This window comes from Scardinius erythrophthalmus (assembly GCF_964197995.2).
Source record: "Scardinius erythrophthalmus genome assembly, chromosome: 17".
Classification (NCBI taxonomy): Eukaryota; Metazoa; Chordata; class Actinopteri; order Cypriniformes; family Leuciscidae; genus Scardinius; species Scardinius erythrophthalmus.
In genome coordinates, this window is record NC_138237.1 from 26,050,374 (window position 1) to 26,073,106 (window position 22,733).

At 40.0% G+C, this 22,733-nt stretch overlaps 2 protein-coding genes across 2 annotated transcripts; one reads left to right on the forward strand and one right to left on the reverse strand.

Moving 5' to 3' along the window:
- Positions 1-1,114: 1,114 nt before the first annotated feature.
- Positions 1,115-4,145, forward strand: liat1 (ligand of ATE1; the record flags this gene model as incomplete). The annotated part of the gene is made up of 2 exons (XM_081390822.1): positions 1,115-1,313; positions 3,667-4,145. The coding sequence occupies 2 exons, from the start codon at positions 1,115-1,117 to the stop codon at positions 3,984-3,986; spliced, it is 519 nt and encodes a 172-aa protein (XP_081246948.1). The 3' UTR covers positions 3,987-4,145.
- Positions 4,146-6,709: 2,564 nt separating this feature from the next.
- Positions 6,710-20,748, reverse strand: aifm5 (apoptosis inducing factor mitochondria associated 5; the record flags this gene model as incomplete). Its single annotated transcript, XM_081391485.1, has 18 exons — positions 6,710-6,902; positions 8,614-8,718; positions 8,797-8,872; positions 8,968-9,066; positions 10,137-10,254; positions 10,338-10,414; positions 10,511-10,574; positions 11,008-11,079; positions 11,177-11,292; positions 13,093-13,223; positions 13,350-13,441; positions 13,518-13,604; positions 14,139-14,251; positions 14,341-14,422; positions 14,521-14,565; positions 16,302-16,411; positions 16,537-16,646; positions 20,495-20,748. The coding sequence occupies 18 exons, from the start codon at positions 20,746-20,748 to the stop codon at positions 6,863-6,865; spliced, it is 1,791 nt and encodes a 596-aa protein (XP_081247611.1). The 3' UTR covers positions 6,710-6,862.
- Between the last annotated feature and the right edge of the window lie 1,985 nt (positions 20,749-22,733).

Below are 22,733 nucleotides of genomic sequence, written 5' to 3' on the forward strand. Positions count from 1 at the left end.
AGATTTACTACGAATCTGGGTAATGTCTGAAAAGTTGACTGACTCAAACGCTCACCTCGCTTGTAAAGAGATTCCTCCGTTTTCGCCTCTCGCTCTCACGTTTACCGGCGTCTGCGATCAGCTGGCAAAGGGAGTGACGCGATTAGTAACAGCTGGCCACTGGATCTGCGACGTCAAGGCTTCGCTATGACGACTGACTTCCGTAGATTATAACTGACTTGAGCTTCAGCCAACGTTAAGCCTCGACTCGCAAGAAAGGAGGCGGGACTAAAACCGTTCCAACCAATTAAAACGTCTCCTGCTCATGGATGATTCGTTTTCAGCCAATCATCTGTACGTGTAAAAGTTTACTTAACAACCCCCAAAGTTATTTTATGTTATTTAATTTTTGAGTTGCACTTTATACATGTATAAATATGTAAAAGTTAATTAAAGTAAATATTGTGTTAGAGTTGCTGGAGGCTTCAAAAGATTCCAAAACGGCAAAAATGGGCTTGTAAAAATATATAGCAAGTTTGTTTATTTATTAATTGTTCTCAAAGTTTTTATATAACAAACAAATATATTTACAGTGGTACAGAGACAAAAAATAATAATTTTGTAAGTGAAAAGGTCTGCGTCTGTCAATAATAAAAAAATGGTTTGGATGGTAGTTCTCTTTATGGTTCCGCTCTGTAACCTTTATTGCTCCTGTTACTAAGTTTGGCTGCTCAGCACCGTGTTCTTCTCACTAACTGACGGCCTTGTTCTAAATATAGGGTCAGTGTCTGAGCCAAAAGCACATATGTATTTCTTTCGTATAATGTGGTGATGATTTAAATATTATGCGTGCTGTTATTCTATTGCAAGTGCTCTTATGGTCTATAAGACTGTTTGTGTTGGGCACATGGGAGGAGTTCTGTTTCCATGGAGATGCGTCATCACGCTCAAACGACCTTCACTTTGATAGAACGCTGTGAGTTCTATCGCGCGCGCAACCTAGGCTTCTTGTTTATAGATGTTGATGTAATAATGTCTCTTTTAATGCTCATTAAAGTGGAATTTGTATTTAAAGTATATTCAAAGTCTTTATAAACAATGTTCTCGTTTTAAAGTGCTGGGAAAGCCGTGAGTGATGGCATCGTTTAGAGAAAAACGGATTAAAGGTGCTTCTCAAACAACAAACATGCGGCTGGAGATTTCAGCTAAAAAAGGATTTCACGTCCCACCTTTGACTGGCACAATGAAAGAGAGCAAAAAGAAAAGGAAAGACCCAACAAAAGAGAAAAGGAAATCGAGGAATTGTAACGTTATTAACCAAACTAAGGATTCAGGTGAGTTGCTTTTAAAAACTTGTGAACGCTTTACCTGGTCATTGGTGAAATAAATAAAGCAAGCAAGTAAGTAAGTAGCTAATGGAAAACAATAAATCTTAAAGTCCCCATGAAATCAAAATTTAAGTTGTTTGGCTTTTAGTAGGAATAGCGTTCAAGTTTATCTATAACCTAGTGTGGTCCAAAACAATGACACAATTTACGCATTTACAAGTTATAAGCATTCAAAACTTACAGTTTTCTTTTTTTGTGTGGATTTATTGGTGGGTTGCAAACCAATTGAAAAGGTGCATACCGCCGCCTACTGTGCTGGAGTGTGATGAAGATAGAATACAAGGAAGGCCCTGTACAAAATGGCACACTTCATATGCACCTATAGGCCCTGTCCCAATTGGCACCCTAACATAGAAAGTAAAAGAAATGGACACAGCGACCCCATTGGATTCAACGGAGAAAAGTGAAGTCAATTAGAAGCTCTCACTTTCTGATGGCTGAACGTACTGCGCAGACTCAAACTGAGCTTGACGACGTAGATGTGGCGTGAGCAACCCGTCTGTCTTCTAGTAGCTGTGCCAAGAGAAATCTGAATCATTCCCTTCCGAAACTTGCAGAGACGGAGAGTGTGAGTAGGAGGTTTTCCATGAGCTAGGAGTGGGAGAAACTTTTGCTAAGTATTCTGATTCATTATTTTGTCATTTTGCCTCCACGTCCCCCCGATTGCCCGCGAGCTTCTCCTCCTGTCCATACGGTAATCTCTCTACTGTGCGACAGATAGTTGCGTGGGTATGGCGCAATCTTTAGCCTATTTTTACAAAAACTGCATCTACGGGGCCATAACTTAAGATACAAGGTAATGGAGCCTTTTATACATTTTCGTGTTTTTTTAGAAATAAATAATGGACAAATGGAGTCTTCAAACGCCTCAGATGTAAAGTTATTCGCTGTCAAAGTGACGCCAAAATGAATGGAAGTCAATGGAATGCTAACAGCAGGTGGGGGTCCGCTAATCAATGGCGGCACGCGGGGAAGCTTCAATGTTTTCCGAAACATTGCCCCCCCTGCACTCTAAGCACTCGTGTTCTTCCTACGAGTCCGCACTTTCGTGACATAATGCCGCTTTGACTGTCGGGAAGAAGTTTGCTGCGGAGTCCGCATTATAGTGCGGGCTCGGCAAAAATCGAGGGCGCATATCGACCGCAAAGGGGGCGCTCGTGAGCACCCTTCTGAGGCCTAAAAAGACAAATGGGACACCCTACGGTCTCACAGACTTAACGGACGCGTACACTCACGTGGCAGCCACTGTAAGTCCACAAGACCGAAAGTGCATATGAAGTGTGCCATTTGGGACAGGGCCATAGTCTTGGGTACTTGCAATGGCTACAGTGTGCGTGTGTCCGTTAAGTCCACAAGATCGTAGGGTGTCCCTGTCATTTTAGGTTTCAAAAGGTTGCTCAAGAGCGTATTAAACATAATAAGCATTAAACGTTTAGACAGACTCGCCATTAGAAACAGCTCTGACGAGTAAAAGAGAATCATAAATTACATACAGTACTTTTCAAACTACACATCCTCTGCATGATTACTTTCACTGTTTTACTTTAGTAATAGTTTTATTAAACCTAAATGAGAAATCTATCAGACTGTGGCTGTCAAATGCGGCTTTGCTGAGCTCAACAGCTCTGGCCAAGCTGTGATAGAAATGAAATGCTATTGGCTATTTTAAAAGGGGGAGGAGCTACTCGATATATCCTGCTCCATGTCTTCCTGTTTGAGTGGAAATTACATCAACGCATTGAACTCTGTACATTTCAAGACACTTCAATGTGATGAAAAAGAAAATTCTGTCATCATTTATGCACGTCCTTCCAAACTTGTGTGACTTTCTTATTTTGAGAAATGTCTCAATGTTTTTCTTTCTATACAACAAAGACGATTATATCTAAAAACTGACTGATTATCAACATTCTTCGAAATATCTTCTTTTGTGATCTGCAGAAGACAGAAACCCATACAGGTTCTGAATGACATGAAGGTGAGGAAATGATGACATAATGTGGCAAATGTCCCTTTAAATAATTTTAATTTTAAATTTAATACTGTTTCAATTTAATTTATGCTTTAAACTTGTGGGGGAAAAAATCTTCTAATAGGACAATGCAAAATTCATGGATATTTAAGATACAGCACATTACCTGAAAAGTCTAAATATCATTTGTAATTTAAATAAACATATCTTGCTGTAAGGATGTTTAGATATTTAATTGGTATTCAAGGCATAGGAATAGTAATTTTCTAGTGCTGCCAATGAAATAACATATATTTTTACCCATCAACCCGTCTGTCCTCCCTCCAGAGAAACTCCAGACAGAGCAGTGGACCAACGGAGAGATAAGTGATGCTCAGGGCAAAGGTCATGCCAAAGCCAAAGAACGAAAGAGCAGCAAATCCAAAAACCCCAAGGTTGTATCAGAAGTGGCTTCGGTTCCGACTGAGGAGGACAAATCTGATGTGACCCACCTTGGACAGGACAGCTTGAGGTGGGAAGGAGCTCTGGAAGACCCCATTGCAGAGGCCCAGCGGTTGGAGGTCTACAGAGCCAATCGCCGGAAACGTTACATGGCATCAAGAACATTCACACCGGTTTGTGCACAGACTCAAACACCTCAAAACTAAATACACAAAACAAGCCTGGAGTTTTAACTTGAAGAACTTGGTCTTATTATCAGGTCTACTATCATGTGTAGAGTCTGTTAGATATGAACAGGTGTTATTAGTAACATAACTGTAGTTAGAAAGTTCTTTAGGCCTGCATGTGCAATCATTTCTACGGATACTCTCACATGGAGGCCTACTGTTATATAGTGCATTATATTGTGCCTATACATCGATCTTTGGTTTTGTTACCACTTTTCATGCATCGTTTAAGCTGTTCAGTTCATGCAGTCAGCCATCTACTGAATCATTTTATGATATATTAAAATAGAAAACAGTTATTTTAAGTTTTGGTGAGCATAAGAGACTTCTTTCAAAAACATTAAAGCATCTTACCTTGAATACGTATATTCTCACACTCTTGTATATCAAACAAATCACTACAATTAATGAAAGTAACAAAGTCTAAACCAGAAAAACATAATCATTTATTGCTTGTTAAGGGTTACAGATGTTTATGAGCATGACAAACTTGTGCTGTATTTAAAAACAAGACCATGAATGAGTAACAGTGACTAAAACTGCCCAACCAGTGCAAATGATACACTTGTTTTGCAGCACATTGTAATGTTTGTTCGGATATAAATAACCTTGTGTGTGACTGTCGTCTGACTATTATCATAGCGACTCGTGTGTACATTCAAACAATTCATTCCTTACTGTGCTGTATCTAAAACGGTGATGATAACATTATAAACTAAAACTCTAAAATATGGTTGCCATCCTGTGTTCACATCTTGTAGTGGGAAAGGACCTCTTAACCCCCCTGGACCTCTTAGTTTAGGGGTCACACTTGGCTCCTTCTCGGTCAAAAGTGACTGAAGCCTTGAAAATCAATGTAATATATTTTTGTTAAATAATATTTTTTTGATTATTATTTAGAATTTTGAGGGGATTTTATGATACTATGCAATATTTATACATTTTTGATGAGCTATTTTTCCCATTATAGATATAATGGGAAATAATTATATTATATATATATATATATATATATATATAATGTTTTAGTATTTTTCAATAAATGCAATATTTCACATTAAAATGATGCTTTTAAAATCCTTTAAAAAAAAAAGAAAAAAGAATAACACCATCTGGATGCGTTAAAAATAAAAACTTAAAAACCACCTGTTTAGCTCCCTATAAATATCTAGAGAGGTTGTTTTTTTAGAGATAATTTCTTAATTTTATTAGGTTTTGCATTTATATATATATTTAGACATTCTAAAAGACTACATTTAGTCAAGGTTTAGATATTTTTTGTTAGATAAGTGTCAGGTTTTGCATCATGATTACAATCAATTATTAACATTTTTGTTAGAAAGGGAACACATGGAAAGCATTTTTGAAAGCATTTAAGTATTTAATACTTAAAAAAACTAACAAAATCAGGAATGGATAGCGATAATTCTTCATTGATGTGCTTTTTATCTGCATAGTGGCTGATTTGTAGTTTGTTCCACCAAAAGATTCTCTGAGTTTTCATATTTCCAATTAGTTTTGTGTATTTACATGCGGCAAAAGTCACCAAGTGTCATCCCATTCCAAAAAAAAACAAAAAAAAAAACGTAAAATTTTTCGTCCTTTTCTGACCGGAGAGGCCTAGAGGGTTAAAGGGCTCCTTTATATGCATGGTTTTAAAAATGCATTAGAACTGCAACATGCTTGCTTCCTGATAGAAAAACCGGACCAACATGGAAGTCATAAAAATAGAAGTGATATTGTGCTTATCAGCAATATCAGTCTGTACAGAATGACAAAATGTCAAGTATAGCAAAGCTTCTTCTCCTTTCTTTTGTGCATTTTGTGGATAACTGCTCTGTCTCAATAATAGCAATAAAATGTATGTGTGTGTGTATAAAAACTATCGGCAGTTCACCTAACTAATTGTTAATGGAAAATGTTAATGTTAGATTTTTACCATCTAGTGTACTTGGTAAAGGGATCTTTTCAATTCTCTGCGATAGCTTCTTAAGTTCTAAGCCCTATTTCATGGCCCACATTTCACCTCCAGATTTGGACTGTCGTATATGACCCATATATCTCTGCACAAATTCTTCCTGATAAGAACAGAAGTGAATTATGAGGATTTGGAAGCAAAAAACTGGGTTGCGTGGCAGAAGAGATAGAGAATAAGAGGCGATATAAGAGAGCAGCTCAGCATTTCTTTTGTAATTTGCCCTTTTGTAACATCGCTTTTGTGACCACCATCACATTCAGCATCCATCGCTCTGTGTTCATCTAATCCTGCTAAGCGCTATGATTGGATGTGCGCTCAGTGATTGTCTGTTTTTCCACTACCCATGCTCCATTTCACAGCTTGATGACCAACTACGCCACCTAGATCCATCAAGCACACAGTATGCCAGAGTGACTGTACTTAAGAATTGATTAATTAATCTACTTTTCCATTTGAACACTGAGTAAATACTATACAAACCAGATACGAAAAAAAAAAAATCTTTCATAAGCTCATTCCTAAATGTTATCTTAATAAATAATAATGATTAGAATAAATATACGATTGAAGCATTGTGTTCATATTCAGTACCTGAGCTAACCGGCAAACTCTGTCTTTGGAACTGCAGCAAGAACAGAATAAAAGCTTCTCTTCTTCTCTTAGTTGCACTTGGGTAGTGGGTCTCCTCTCTGAATATCCATGTTCAAATGGCAAACTCTCTGTGAACTGTGTAGAAAGCTCCTTAAGAGACATACTGTAATGTACTGGCCTCAATAAATGTTACAAAAACATCTTCTGAGTAAAGGCATGATTGTATGGGATGGACTGTGGAATGGCTGAATTCTGATCATTCGGAGTTCAAACTGTTTGTCAGTGGTCACATGGGCGGCAGCTTCAGCCAGCTAAGGTCATCTGACCTATAATAAAAAGAAAACCTCAGGTAAAAACATTAACAATACATCAGAGCTCTGACAGTATGTGGTCGCATTTAGCCTCTTTAAAAGTAAACCAAGCATTGTTTCTACATAAATGTTTTTTTATATCTGAAGAAACTAATCGGTCACTAAATGTTTCAAAAATTGTAAAAAAGTAACTCTTTTAATCTCCATAAGGGTGGTACCTCCATCATGGTGGCAGCCTTTTTGAGATCACATGACCAACTTTTTCCTTCTCACCGTCTGTGTCCGAAATCGCACACTCTCTGATAAGGGACTTCTTTTGAATAAGTAATTACTTTGCGACTGTTGTCGTATGAATGTGTGTACCCAGCTAACAAAAATATGTTCTAAAAACATTTTGCTAAGGTTCCCATTAGGTTATAATTAATTAAGTTAAGTTCAAAACGTCCAGTTTAAAAAAAAAATAATAATAATAATTTCTTGGTTATAAAAACTTTAGGAAATATACCATTTTATCATTTTGCAAACATTTTGGGAACGTTACTTTTGAATGTTCTCTAAACAAGTTCTAATGAACCAAGTGGTCGACAAACATCCAACTAAAATGTTTCAGAAAATAAACTGTGTATAAATTATGTTTTTGTACTAACATTTTGAGAACATTATTTAAAGGAGAACTCGGCAACTCTAGCGAACTCTAGTCACTTCTTCGCTGATTTTCCCTTTTGTTGTCGCATGTTTTCCCCACGAGCTCCCCCTACAGCTGTGGGGGGGCGTATATGTCACAACACGGTCATAAAAAACTCACTTGCGGCGGCCTCCTCCCCCTCTCTACCGCTGCTCATGTGCGTTTGTTTTGATCGGAGCAAGCCAACTGAATCGTGTGGAGCTATGTCTACCGAGGTGGGTAATCTGGTAATACATCATACATGCGTGTGTGTTTTTATGTCGAATTGCCATAAAGCGATTCGTGTTTCGCTCTCGTTCTCGCTTCTCACGAGACTTCCAATTTCTATTTTGCCGGAACGGTAGTCCCCAAGTTGCAAGGTTGGTTTTCCGCCTGGGAACGCTGGGGAGAGCGGGGAAAGTCACCAATATCACCAGAACAGGTTGTTTAACCATCCAAATGATTTCTAGACAGTTTTATTAAGTTAAAAAAGTTACCAAGTTCTCCTTTAAGACAATATAACTTTGAATGAAGGTTCTATTAACATTACTGGAATAATATTTATTCAGAACTTTGAGAGAACCTTGTCTGAACGTTAGCCAAAGTTCTGAGACATCCGTCATGTTGTCTTTGTCATGTGACCAACCAGTGTCAGTTGCATCAATTTACTGCCATTCACAAATCCTCTCCTGTGGCTTCAGGAGATAGTAAAGTGTCCATTAGATGCGGAAGTAGTAGGTCATCCGGGTAATTTACGCCTACTATTCAGACATACTACTCTACACACTGTTTTTCGCCAACTATATAGTAAGAAAGAATGCGATTTCGGATGCAGCCATTGTTCAGGTGCTCATAATGTTTTGCCTCATCTATGAATACTATAGTGGGTAAACTAAACTATAATGAAAAATTAACATGATTTGCTGCATGCCAAAAAAAAAAAAGGAACCCAGCAGGGGTTAACTAGGTTAATGCTAACCAGCTAAGACTGTATCAGTTTAGAATGATGAATAAAATGAATGATGAATAAATGATTTAGTGCACTTCTAACATCTCACTCACTCTGCTTCCGCCTTTGTAATCACTCTTCCTTCTGCCAACCTTTCTGCCACCACAGAGACAGCCGGTTCAACATTCAATCCTGCTGCAGCCACCACCTCACCATGCCTGTATTTAAAAGTACAAAGCCAATATTTCACACTTGAAAGAGAAAACGGGTATAAAGACTTCTTACAAGCTTCTTACTTGATGTAAAGTGCCAAAAACTTCATGTTCTCAAATTTCCCTTTCAGCACCAACTCAGTGTATCCCTCCCCATACCCTGTGCATGATGAAGAATAAGAACATAATTACGTACAAAATACTCATATTTTACAATCCTTAAAGCACGTCGGGCATGTAAGTAAAAGGCCGTACCCGCGTAACGAATGGTTCTCCCAAGCAGGACGGTCCAATAGAATGGCACTGAGTTTAGCTCCACCTCCCTGTGCAACATGCTCAAGGCTGCGATCCTTCCTAATAAGGAAAATGTTATAATAGTATTAAAGCAACGTTTCTTTTCATGCTCGTAATGGCAATGACATTTTTTACTGAAACCAAAATCAAAGTTTTCATTCAGCTGAAAACCAAAACTGGTAATGAAGTGTTGGAACTTAAAGGTGCTCTAAGTGATGTTGGGTGACGTCACTTCTTGTTGACGTTCGAAGTATTGTCAAGCAAGACGAAGGCTAGCTCGACCCTCCCCCTCCCTTCCATGCTTCCTGAAACAGGCTTTTCCGATGTAAATTCGGGACTTCGCGTGTTCCTTTTTCCCTCTTCTTTGCTATTTGTTCATCGGAACGTCGTCTCTTTGGTCGTGTGTCGGCCATATCAAAATTCAAGAGAATACAATTCTAACGTTAGTCGTTGTCGTTGTCTAGGACATCTCTCCTCTAGCTAACTTCCCTCTTCATGCTTCTCTCTCCTCCACTCCCCACACCCCCCTTCATGTGTACGCACACTAACCCCCCACCCCCAAATCATTCTTGTCGGTTATTGCCTAGAAACACTGTTTGTTATGTTTTGTGGTCCAGGTTGGGCCAGTTTGTTTTTCTTGCCGGTTGTGGAGCCTGGGCTGTCTACAGAGACCGCTTTTTTTTACAGTGTGTTCAGGGGACAGGCAGCTAGCGGATAGTGAGGAGATGTTTGCTGGATGTGACAAAAATGTTTCGGCTTATAAAACGTGTGACATCGCTTAGAGCACCTTTAAATTTGAGTAATTGTTGGTATAGTGTTTAGGGTGTCGTGTTCACAGGTCGTAGTAAAGTTATTTTCCTGTTATAGCTTATCCATTTACGCTGACACAATAAAACGCATCTTTGAACAGTTTCATTCAATGAATTTCCATCAGTGAATCAAAATATTCTGCAGAAGCACAAATTTTCAGTGCTTTGTGGAGCATAAACCAAAAATTCCCGTTTTGGCCGGTGCATCACTATTAAAGTCTTTTAGTTTCACGTCTGTTAGCTTTACTGTGTCTTTATGCTAATGTACTTCGAAAAGTTGACAAAATGACCAGATGAACACATCTAAAAATGTTTGATTACCATGTGCCTGCGCTATCTGCCAGTGGCCGATGCTCACTTTCTGGCCTTTTGCCATTTTGAGAGGAAAGCAGGTCAGATCTCCTGCGCAGTAGACGTCTGTTATGTTGGTCCTCATGTACTAGACAGACCGGGATACAATTGAAGAGTTTGGAAGTGTAAGATGATTGTTTAAACTCAAGGAAATTAGTCATAAACACTCACCTCATCCACAATGACATAGTTCTTCGAGTCCATATTTATCTGACTCCCTTTCAAAAACTCTGAATTGGGATTGACACCTTGTATTGAGATAATAGGGAGACGAGAGCACAAAAATTGTTGTTCCAGTTATTTAAATTGAAGTAGCACTTTGTTCTTAGTTCGACTGTACATACCAATTCCAACAATTAACACATCAGCTTCAATTTTAATACCGCTCTTCAGTTTCACCGCCTTAATCTGCGGAAAAACATGCAAGTCATAATAAACTGGATGAAAAATTCAGTAACACTTTATTTTATAGTGTCCCCGTTACATTACTATAGTAATAACAGTAAATAAAGCATAATTACAAGTAAGCAACTAACCTAAACTAAACCCTAACCCTAACTGAATAGTAAGTTAAGTAATATTACTCAGTACTTATTTGTATAAGGCAGCGGCTATTTACCCTAAGTTTGGTGACTACAGACACTCCGTTTGGGGGCAGCATTACACTGTAACAAGGACATCTTGAAATAAAGTATAACAAAAGTGGCCATCGTCCAGTTAATTGTTCTTGATAATCTATTTCAGTTAATTAACTTCCAATGGAATGGACTTATGTTGTTTTTTGAAAAATAAATAAATAAATAAATTGAGACAAATGACACTTAGAACAAGTTGACCTCACCCTCCTATTTTCTCCTTGAATCTCTGCGACAGCGTCATTCATGTAGAACGTCGCCCCTCTCTCTTCCAGCATCTCGAAGAACAAGCAAAACAGAATAAGAGGATCATCATAAAGCAGATAAAGCACATATTGAAATAATGAGATGGTTGTGTTGGCCCTTATCACATACCATCATGGTGACCTTCCCTATTTCGGGGCCCAGAGTCCTCTGATAAGGGAGTTCACTGCTTCCGATGATTGTGACACTACTGGCCATATCTATCATATAGGCCGCCACTTCCATGCCTTCAATGCCACACACAACAGATTTGTTATTTTAGAAAAATAACAAGCATGTTGAAAAATAGTTCACATAATGCTTTGTCATCATCACCCTTATGTTGTTCCAAACCTACATGACTTTCATTCATCTCTGGAACACAGAAGGAGATGTTCTGAAAAATGGTTATGCTGCTCTTTTCTACACATAGAAAGACGACAGTGACCAGGGGTTGTCCATATATAAAAAAAAAGCACCATAAAAATGTAACATGTATGTTCTGTGTTCCTCCCTTCATTGTGTTTTTGATTCTGTCCTGTGACCTAGTTTTCTTCAGTCTGTTAAATGAGTCATTTAGTTCACCTGTGTCTTGTTAATTAACTTATTAGTTCCCTTTGTTTGTTAAAGGGACACCAGGCAAGCCTGAGTGTTTTTTCTCTACGAAGCTCCCCCTAGTGTCTGGTAGTAAATGCTTTCAAACACACTGTCGTAAAAACGAACTGTTGTCCCTCCCCCCTTGCCACGAGCAACCCAAGCTGATCAGAGGAACCGGCTATTTCAAAACCAGTTATGTCTACTGAGGTAAGTAAAGTAATTTTCTTTCCAACTGATGGCAAGTTTTTTTTATTTTTTTATTGTGTTGTCATGCATACTTGTATTTTTACCGGGAACGAACGATATGAACGAGGCGAACTACTGCTTTCATGTTTTGTTTTGTTTGCAACAATCGCTAGCCGGGTTTCGTTAGCCTGCCTCTGTGCTGGGGATGCTTGCCGTAAACTGATCCTGCTTCTCGCGATGTCTGAGACTTTGTGAGGCTGAAGGACGCGGGTAGGATACACCGAACTTGCAAGCGGGATATTCTTCCTACAGGCAGTAGGTGCGGGCGAGAGAGTCTTCATTCGCCCTGTAATGAGTCATTTAACCATATACCGACTTACGAAGATGATTAATTAACACGAAAACGTTGCCTGGTGTCCCTTTAATGCTTATAAGCCTTCAGTTCTCCATTAGTGTTTGTCGGTTCTCTTTACTGATAGCGTCAGTGTATGTGTGTATTTCTCCTGAGTTAAGTCTGAGTTTACAATTAATTTCCTGAGTATTTGTTATTAAAGCCTGTCTCCTTTATTCCTTTTCATGCGAGTTTATATACATCACGTTACGTGACAAAAAGTGGTCTATATTAATAGCCATATGATAGCTTTGTGTGAAGAATAGACGTTCACAAATAATTTCACAAATTTCTATGATGTTTTGTTTCAGTGCCCATGTTTAAATGTTATATACACTACTTGTCACGGTTGAGAAGAAGCAAGAATCCAAATGCAGCACAGTTTATTTACAAACACAAACAAAAATAATTCACACTGAATTTCCGGAAAAGGAACAGGAACAGGAACAGGAACAACATTCAAAGACCAGGACCACCACAGCTTCACATCAACATGCAAAGAAAACAACTGATAAAAAACAACTGAACACAAGGGTATATCTACACAGGGGCAAACAAGCTTAACAAGATAACAAGACAAACCTGGGGAAGACTAATCAAAAGGAAAAACTACAAACATGGCGACATGACACAGGAATGAACACAGAAACAAAGGCAACTGAGAATACACTTCAACATAAAAGTCCTACAAAACACAAGACACAGAATTGGAATCATGACACTACTGGTTGGAAAGATGTTTACATTTTTTTTAAATCATGCTCACCAGGGCTATCTATCTATCTTTGACGATTCTTCTTTGTGATACATCCATAAGTCAACTGATAACATTAGCCTTACAGATGGGGTGGGGTGCTGGGGTGAGTGTGTGTACCAATGAAGGAAGTGCCTACGACGACTGTCCTGCAGCCCATACAGGTGTAATGGATGCACCTGGCATCCTCCGGTGTTTCCAGCATCAGCACGTTTTCCAGATCTGCACCTGGGCAGTCTAGGCCTTTTGCTCTGAAAAACAAAGATCAAGCAGTGCGTAAGTTCTGCGTTGATGAAAGTTGAGTAAATGATAAAAATAATACCGTATCTAGACGGTTAAATAATACTTTATATCACTAATTCTCACCAGATACTTACCTGCACCCTGTTGCAATAAGGATTTGGTCATAGCACTGGATTAAGCCATCATCAAATGTCACTGTTTTCTTGTTTGTATCTATCGATAAAGCCTGCACAAAGAACGACTCTGAGAGATCATATGTCTCTTGTGGTATAAATGAGAAAGAACACAAGATTCACTCTCACCTCTTTTTGCAGCCAGACCTCAATATCATACTTGTGGAAAAAATCCATTCTTCTCATTAAGAGACTTTCGCTCTCAGCATTCATTACCTAAATCGAGATTAAACTTTAAAAATAGAACAATGTAAAAAATAAATATATACAGTATATAGTATGTGCTGTGATGGCAAAGCTCAATTTTCTGTGTCAGTCTTCAGTGTCACATGATCCTTCAGAAATCGTTATAATATGCTTATTTGCTGCTCAAGAAACAATTATTTTATTATTATCAATGTTGAAAACATATACTGTATCTGTGGAAAAAGATTTCCAAAACAATCAGCATATTCTTACTTAATACTGAACATTTGCACCAGTAAACACGTCATCAGAGACGAGAAAAGATGCCGTTGCAAGAGGGATGGACGTTATTTTGATTAAAGATTATGAGGGTACATTCATTATTTTATTATTTTTTAAAGAAAAAATGATGCGCACGGATAAATCATTAAAAAATTGCCAATTTTGATTTCAGTTTGTTTTTCTGTTTTTGAGTGTTGCTGTGCCCTGTGTTATGATAATTTTAACATGTAACATTTTCTTTCAGCAAAAACTATTTTAGCATCAGTTTTCAAAGATCCTTACCTTGCTGAGTCTGGTTTTGTCATAAGGAAGAAGTTCGTCTCTAGATGCCATAATAATCCTGCCGCCATAGTTTTCTTGCCGTAGTGTCTCAGCACACATCAAAGAGGCTGCGCCTGCGCTCAACGAACACACACCAGCATCCACCAACATTAAAACTGTCAGAACAAATAAAGGAAATCTGTATCAGGCATCTGCCTCTCACCTCCTCCTAGGAGCATCACAGTGTGCGACACCCCTAGATCTCTGGCCCCCATCCATTTTATACGTTTAGGCTGACCCTGAATCTGCACAGAGAGATTTTACTGTCAGAACTGGCCTGATTTTGGTTTTGGTTTCATTCATTTTATATAGAAGATAACATGTCTGTATGAAGGTACTTTACCCTTTTCTTTACAGACACATAAACTTTGTTGTTTTCGACTTTCACCTGTCAAGAAAAAATCTGATTAAATCATTTAAAAATGTTAGCATGTACAGTAACGCTCAAAAGTTTAGAATAATTTGACATCCAAATTTTGGATTTTTAAAACGTTTTTAGAAGAAGTTTATTTGATAAAAAAAAAAAATATATATATATATATATATATATATATATATATATATATATATATATATTTACATTGTGAAATATTTTTACAATTTAAAATAACTGTTTTCTATGTTACTATATTTTAAAATGTAATTTATTCCTGTCATGTCAAAGCTGAATTTTCAGCATCATTACTCCAGTCTTCAGTGTCACATGATCCTTCAGAAATCATTATAATATGCTGATTCACTGCTCAGTTATTAATTATTATTGGTGCTCCATTATTATAATAATGTTAATCATTATCCCCCTAGGATTAGATAAAAGTTTTTTGAAGCATTATAAATGTCTTTACTGTCACTTTTTTTATCAATTTAATGCATTCTTGCCGAATAAAAGTTGATAATAATAAGATTATCTAGAGCAGCAAATCAGCATATTAGAATGATTTCTTTTTAATGTATAATAAGTAATCTAATATTTGTATACAATATTATTACAAATATTATTTAAAGCATCAGTTTGTAGTTTTTCCTCTTTGTCGCCGTCTCTGTTCGAAATCTGCAATTGCAGTTATTCGCGGAATTATCAACTTTACGTGGGTTGTGATGAATCCAATGTTTTGAGGAGAATGTGCGGCTGTCATACCCTGGTAATCCAGAGTTCACGCGAGAGCACAAGTTGAATTTGCTCAGCGAGTTACTCTGGTGTGGAGTAATGATGCTCATTAAATATGCCCCTCGATCTGAGCTGCACCAATCACAGCGGGTTATCTGATATAGGCGGGCCAGAGGCGAGCTAAACAGATGACGACAGCGCTGTGACGTCGAAGTCATTAGTAAACATTGCAAGATGGCTATGGATGAACACCAGTTGTTTGAAACGGCTTTCGCCGCTACAATGAACGAGTTAGACTTGGCTTTTTATCTAAAACAGGAACAGAAGACGCCGCTCGAATCGTTCCTTTGCAAGAAGGATGTTTTTGCTGTTTTGCCGACCGGATACGGCAAGAGTTTAATCTACCAGTTATCTCCGCTGGTAGCTAAGAGCGAATGGAGTTTATTGTTGTGATTGGTCGTAGTGTTATCCAGTGTTTAGGTCTGGATTTCCAGGCTACGGCTGTCAGTCGCCGCGCCGGTGTGGAAACTGTCATTCGCAATCACAGATTCTACTTTTTGGAAGTATGACCAACATAAGAATTTTCACCAGAAAATGTCAATCTGAACGAGTAAGTAACATCCACATTTGTTCTGACCAACTAAGGGAAAAAAAAGCATTGCAGTAAATCGCCCTGATTAAATCTAACGATCGCTTATCCTATCACGTCAAACCTTCTTTATGTGCACAGATGTGACGTAATGACGCAAAGACATGCTCGAATTTCCCATGGAAATCCACCAGTACCACTGGAATTAAAAACATTATTACAAGCTTACCGTTTTGAATCGAGCTAAGGCAAGCAGATAGTTTTGAACACTGGCTGGTTATATACTTGCTCAAAATTTTATTGTGGATAATTTTTAACCCAAAAAAGTTACGGAATGCAGCTTTAAGTGATTAATTTAAAAAATCTTTATGTTTAGCAGTACAAAACTGTATTCTAGTTATGTGTGTGTGAATCTATGTCCCAGTGCCTTGTGGCAGGGCAGACAGTCAGTCCCAGGATACTCCTCCAAGTCACCGGTCTTCACATTGAAACAGGAACCATGCCAAGGACAGCGGACCCTGTGACCTGACAGCACCCCTGCAGAGGAACACGAAACACCCACTGTAGTAACGCTTCACTTCTGACATGTTATTTATATACAGACAGAAGTCGGTTGCACCAAACTCGATTTACATTGACAAAACTGATTCGTAATGCACTACCTTTGCTCAGTGGAGCACCATAATGTGTGCATTGGTTACTGATGGCACTGTACATCCCGTCACAGCGTACCAGCAAAACATTGTGCTCACCAACCTCAACCTCCATCATTCTAGATCACAAGAATAACACAGTCAGAAATCTTGTCCTTCAACAGCTTTATATGTACAAAACATATGACACAAAATACATGCAAACCTGATGCAACCTGTTGTAATCCAAGAAAATAAATATGCAAATACATTAAAGTAAAATTTGACTTTTTAATGTTCTTTCATAAATAAATATGTTTATTATAAATATAATGCACATGAACATGGCAGGTATTTCTATGGAACCTACTCTCCATCTTTGAGATCTGACTCGCCACATACGACATCTGTCACCTCTTCCTCTGGATCCAAACCAGCCACTAAACCTATAACCGTAACGACCAGGGTAAAATAATAAATGATAATCATCAACATAGCAAGAACAATGCCATGGAGAAAAGCATGATATCACAATGATTTCAACTACACCATATTATGAATTAGATTGTGAAACGTTAGCTAAGTCAACAGCATAGTCACACTGTCAGTGTAAACATTAAGAATTGATTTAGTTTATTTCAGATTAACCAATAAAATAACCTGAAACCCTGGTCCAAACTCATGCTGAAAAAATAAATAAAATAAAACATAAAAACAATAATATCATAAAATAAATTAAATCAAATATGATTGATGCTTACCTGATTTTTTCTCAGACATCACTGATTAATCATTAAGAGAAGACTTTCTCCAGTAATTTATTTTCAAACAATCCTTTCTGACAGCTGTGATACAATCAAACTCTTGGGACGGCTGTCATGACCGTAATGATCGGTTCACAAGCCCCTAATCCAGGAGACCAGACCTGTCCTTTAGACATTTCATCATTCGGATGCTCAAACTCACTCATGAAGTGTGTTACTCCAAAAAAACAAAAGAGGTCAAATTTAGAGTTTTGTGGGCGGAAAAAGGAAATTGAGTTTTCAAAAGTGTAAGTTTCCAAAGGATTGCGTAGAGTGTATAGAGGGTATTTAGTAGTAGAAGAGCAATGCCATTTGTTGTGGCATGACAACAGAAGAGAGAACGGCTGAGCAAGCAGCACGCGACAATAGACATGTGCATAGGGCAAAGTGCGTGACTCTGCACCTCTCTCTGAAACACTGACGCTCGTGCTCATGCTCCTTTCAAGATACAATTGATATTAGTAAGGTTTATATTGACAAAGAAGATTTTAATATAATAAATACTAAGACAGGCTACACTATTCTATTTACTATCAAGTGATCCAGTCATTCACAGGTAAATCAACATCATGGATAAAGTTGAATCACTGTTGAAATTGGCAAATCAAGCCAACGTTTACACTCTCAGAAAAAAAGGTGCAAAGCTGTAACTGGGGCAGTATCCTAATGTACAAAATCTAAAAGGTACTAATATGTACACTTAAATTACCTATATGTACCTTTAAGGTACTATAATGTACCATTTAGTGGTAAATACGGTACAAAGATGTACCTTTTCAGCTTTTGTACCTTAGGGTACTGCAGCTGCTCGACTGACAGCTTTGTACCTTTTTTTCTGAGATATTGTAACACAATTTCAGTATCTTACTTTTTGTACAGATGTTGTCATATTTGTTTTGGCAACAAATTGATTTATGAGCATTTTTTTTTTTCTTTTTAGCATTAACTATTTAGCATTACATGTGGAAACAACAACTGACATTAGCTGTATTTTCTGATAGTGTACTGTATACAGTGAAATTCTTTATTCTTCCCCCGAATGCTTAGCAGATAAGAAAGAAAAGACAATTATAGTATTTTATAGATAATTATAGCAAAACATATAGTTGTCACGCAGGGGTTGAATAACAAACATAAAATAAAAGAGCTGGATCTATTTGCATGCAATTTTTTAATCAAAATAATCTCAGGTACAAACGTCTCAGATACTAAGGAAACAATAAACAAGATTCATGGTGCTAAATAAACTCTACACTGTAAAAAAAAAATCAGTAAGTTGACAACATGTTTTTACAATGCTTTAACTCACCAAAATAAGTTGTGTAATTTTCAACTTTTTTATATAAGGTATAAAAAATTCAACTAATTTTTAAGTCAGTTTAATGTAATTTAAGTTGAAATGTTTTAAAATCTTTTTTACAGTGTAGGTAAGATCATTAGAGTTTATTTAGCACCATTAATCTGGACACATTTGTGCCTGATAATCTTTGTGACAAACTATCCATCCATCCATCTTCTTCCGCTTATCCGGGGCCGGGTCGCGGGGGCAGCAGTATAAGCAGGGATGTCCAGACTTCCCTCTCCCTAGACGCTTCCTCCAGCTCTTCCGGGGGGACCCCGAGGCGTTCCCAGGCCAGCCGGGAGACATAGTCCCTCCAGCGTGTCCTAGGTCTTCCCCAGGGCCTCCTCCTGGTGGGACATGCCCGGAACACCTTCCCGGGAAGGCGTCCAGGAGGCATCCGGAAAAGATGCCCGAGCCACCTCAGCTGGCCCCTCTCGATGTGGAGGAGCAGTGGCTCTACTCTGAGCTCTTCCCGAGTGACCAAGCTTCTAACCCTATCACCAAGGGATCGCCCAGCCACCCTGCAAAGAAAGCTCATTTCGGCCGCCTGCATCCGGGATCTTGTCCTTTCGGTCATGACCCACAGCTCATGACCATAGGTGAGAGTAGGAACGTACAGATTGACCGGTAAACCTTCTTCACCACAACAGACCGGTACATCGACTGCATTACTGCAGAAGCTGCACCGATCCATCTGTCAATCCCCCGTTCCATCCTTCCCTCACTCGTGAACAAGACCCCAAGATACTTGAACTCCTACAATTGAGGCAGGAACTCTCCACCAACCTGAAGTGGGCAAGCCACCCTTTTCCGACTGAGAACCATGGCCTCGGATTTGGAGACGCTGATTCTCATCCTAGCCGCTTCACACTCGGCTGCAAACCGTCCCAGTGCATGCTGAAGGTCCCGGTCTGATGGGACCAGCATGACAACATCATCCGCAAAGAGCATAGATGAAATCGTGTGGTCCCCAAACCTGACACCCTCCGGCCCCTGGCTGCACCTAGAAATTCTGTCCATAAAAATTATTGACAGAACCGGCGACAAAGGGCAGCCCTGCCGGAGTCCAACATGCACCGGGAACAAGTCTGACTTACTGCTGGCAATGCGAAGCAAGCTCCTGCTCCGGTCGTACGGGGACCGGATAACCCTTAGCAAAGGACCCCGGACCCCATACTCCCAGAGCACCCTCCAAAGGACGCCGCGAGAGACACGGCCGAATGCCTTCTCCAAATCCACAAAGCACATGTGGATTGGTTGGGCAAACTCCCATGAACCCTCCAGCACCCGGGAAAGGGTATAGAGCTGGTCCAGTGTTCCACTACCGTGACGAAAACTGCACTGTTCCTCCTGAATCTGAGGTTCTACTATCGGCCGTATTCTCCTCTCCAGTACCCTGGCATAGACTTTCCTGGGGAGGCTGAGAAGAGTGATCCCCCTATAGTTGGAGCACACCCTCCGGTCCCCCATCTTAAAAAGAGGGACCACCACCCCGGTCTGCCAGTCAAAAGGCACTGTCCCCGACCGCCACACGATGCTGCAGAGGCGTGTCAGCCAAGACAACCCCACAACATCCAGAGACTTGAGGTACTCAGGGCAGATCTCATCCACCCCAGGTGCCTTGCCACCGAGGAGTTTCTTGACTACCTCAGTGACTTCCGCTTGGGTGATGGACGAGTCCACCTCCGAGCCCTCAGCCTCTGCTTCCTCAATGGAAGACGTGTCGGTGGGATTGAGGAGATCCTCGAAGTAATCCTTCCACCGTCCGATGACATCCCCAGTCGAGGTCAACAGCTGCCCACCTCCACTGAAAACAGCGTTGGTAGGGCACTGCTTCCCTCGCCTGAGGCGCCGAACAGTTTGCCAGAATTTCTTCGAGGCCAACAGGTAGTCCTTCTCCATGGCCTCACCGAACTCCTCCCCAGCCCGATTTTTTGCCTCCACAACCACCCGCGCTGCAGTCCGCTTGGCCTCAGGAGCCCCACAAGCCAGACAGGCCCGATAGGATATAGTTCGGGGATTGCCGCCTCGACAGGCACTGGAGACCTTACGTCCACAGCTCCGAATGGCCGCATCGATAATGGAGGTGGAGAACATGGTCCACTCGGACTCAATATCTCCAGACTCCCTCGGGATCCGGTCGAAGCTCTGCCAGAGGTGGAAGTTGAAGATCTCTCTGATAGGGGATTCGGCCAAACGTTCCCAACAGACCCTCACAGTACGTTTGGGTCTGCCGAGTCTGTCCAGCTTCCTCCCCCACCATCGGATCTAACTCACCACCAGGTGGTGATCAGTCCCCAGTCGGAGCACTTTCCAGCACCCCTCCCAGAGACCCCAAGAAGGCCGGGTACTCTACACTGCCGTTTGGCCCATAGGCGCACACGACAGTGAGAGACCTATCCCCGACCCAAAGGCGCAGGGAAGCGACCCTCTCATTCACCGGGGTGAACTCCAACACATGGCGGCTGAGCTGGGGGGCTATAAGCAAACCCACACCAGCTCGCCGACTCTCACAATGGGCAACTCCAAAGTGGTAAAGAGTCTATCCTCTCTCAAGGAGTGTGGATCCTGACCCCAAGCCGTGCGTGGAGGTGATCCCGACTATCTCTAGTCGGAACCTCTGAACCTCACGCACAATCTCAGGCTCCTTCCCCACCAGAGATGATGTCTCTCCACGTCCCTAAAGCTAGTTTCCGTGTCCAGGGATCGGGTTGTCGAGGCCCCCGCCTTCGACTGCCGCCCGAGATCCACTACGCACCAGCTCCTTATGGTCCCTCCTGTAGGTGGTGAGCCCGCGGGAGGGTGGCCCCACGTCGCTCCTTGGGCTGAGCCCGGCCGGACCCCATGGGGGGAGGCCCGGCCACCAGGCGCTCGCATACGAGCCCCAACCCCGGGCCTGGCTCCAGGGTGGGGCCCCGGCTGCGCCATGCCGGACGACGTCACGGTCCTTGCATTTGTTGACATCATAAAGGGTTTCTGAACCGCTTAGTCTGACCCGTCACCTAGGACCTGTTTGCCTTGGGAGACCCTACCAGGGGCATATAGCCCCAGACAACATAGCTCCTAGGGTCATCCGGGTACTCAAACCCCTCCACCACAGTAAGGTGGCAATTCAAGCAGGTGACAAACTAAATTCTTTTTTTTTTTTACAGAATTTTTATCTGTATTTTTATCTTTTACCCCCCCCCCCCGTAACAATCGCAAGATATGCACTATATTTAGAATAAGTATTCACATTTTTTCAAAAATGTAAAACTTTGACATGTTTTGCAGCCATAAAAGACAAAAGCTTTAGGGCTGTTAAGTGAAGTAGCACCTCACTGCAGTACACGAGATCCAGGGGGTGGAGTTGGATTCAGATCTAAGGGGTGGAGATTGGTAGGTTTAAGGGTGGGTTTAGGGGTAAGGGGGTGGAGATGGGTAGGTTTAGGTATATGTAAGGTGGGTAAGGTCCCCATGGATTTCGTGTTCTGCAGTGAGGACCACCTCGTTAAATGTGAGAAAGAAGCTGGTGAAGTTGGTAAGTAGTGGTCCAGACCACCAGAGGGCAGCATTAAACTTCCTTGGGGCTGCTGGGGCTGCTTTTCTTTTTTAATGCTTAAATTTGAAAACATCAAGCGTGATGATATATATATATATATATATATATATATATATATATATATATATATATATATATATATATATATATATATATATATATATATATATATGAAGACTTCAGATGCAAAAGCCTCTAAGTGCCATCTGAAATTTTCTTCTAAAATGAGCATTTTTATCAAGCTTGCATATTTAGGTTCAGTAATTTTACTTTAATGACAATTAATAGGTAATTTTCATTGCCATTAAAGTGAAATAACTGAGTATAAACATATAAGCTTGATAAAAATTATCATTCTAGAATAAAATTTCAGATGGCACTTGGAGGCTTTTGCATTCTGAAGTCTTCATATACACACACACACACACACATATATATATATATATATATATATATATATATATATATATATATATATATATATATATATATACACGTTACTGTTTTTTTTCAACTGCCTTTATAAATTAGGGCCTGTATG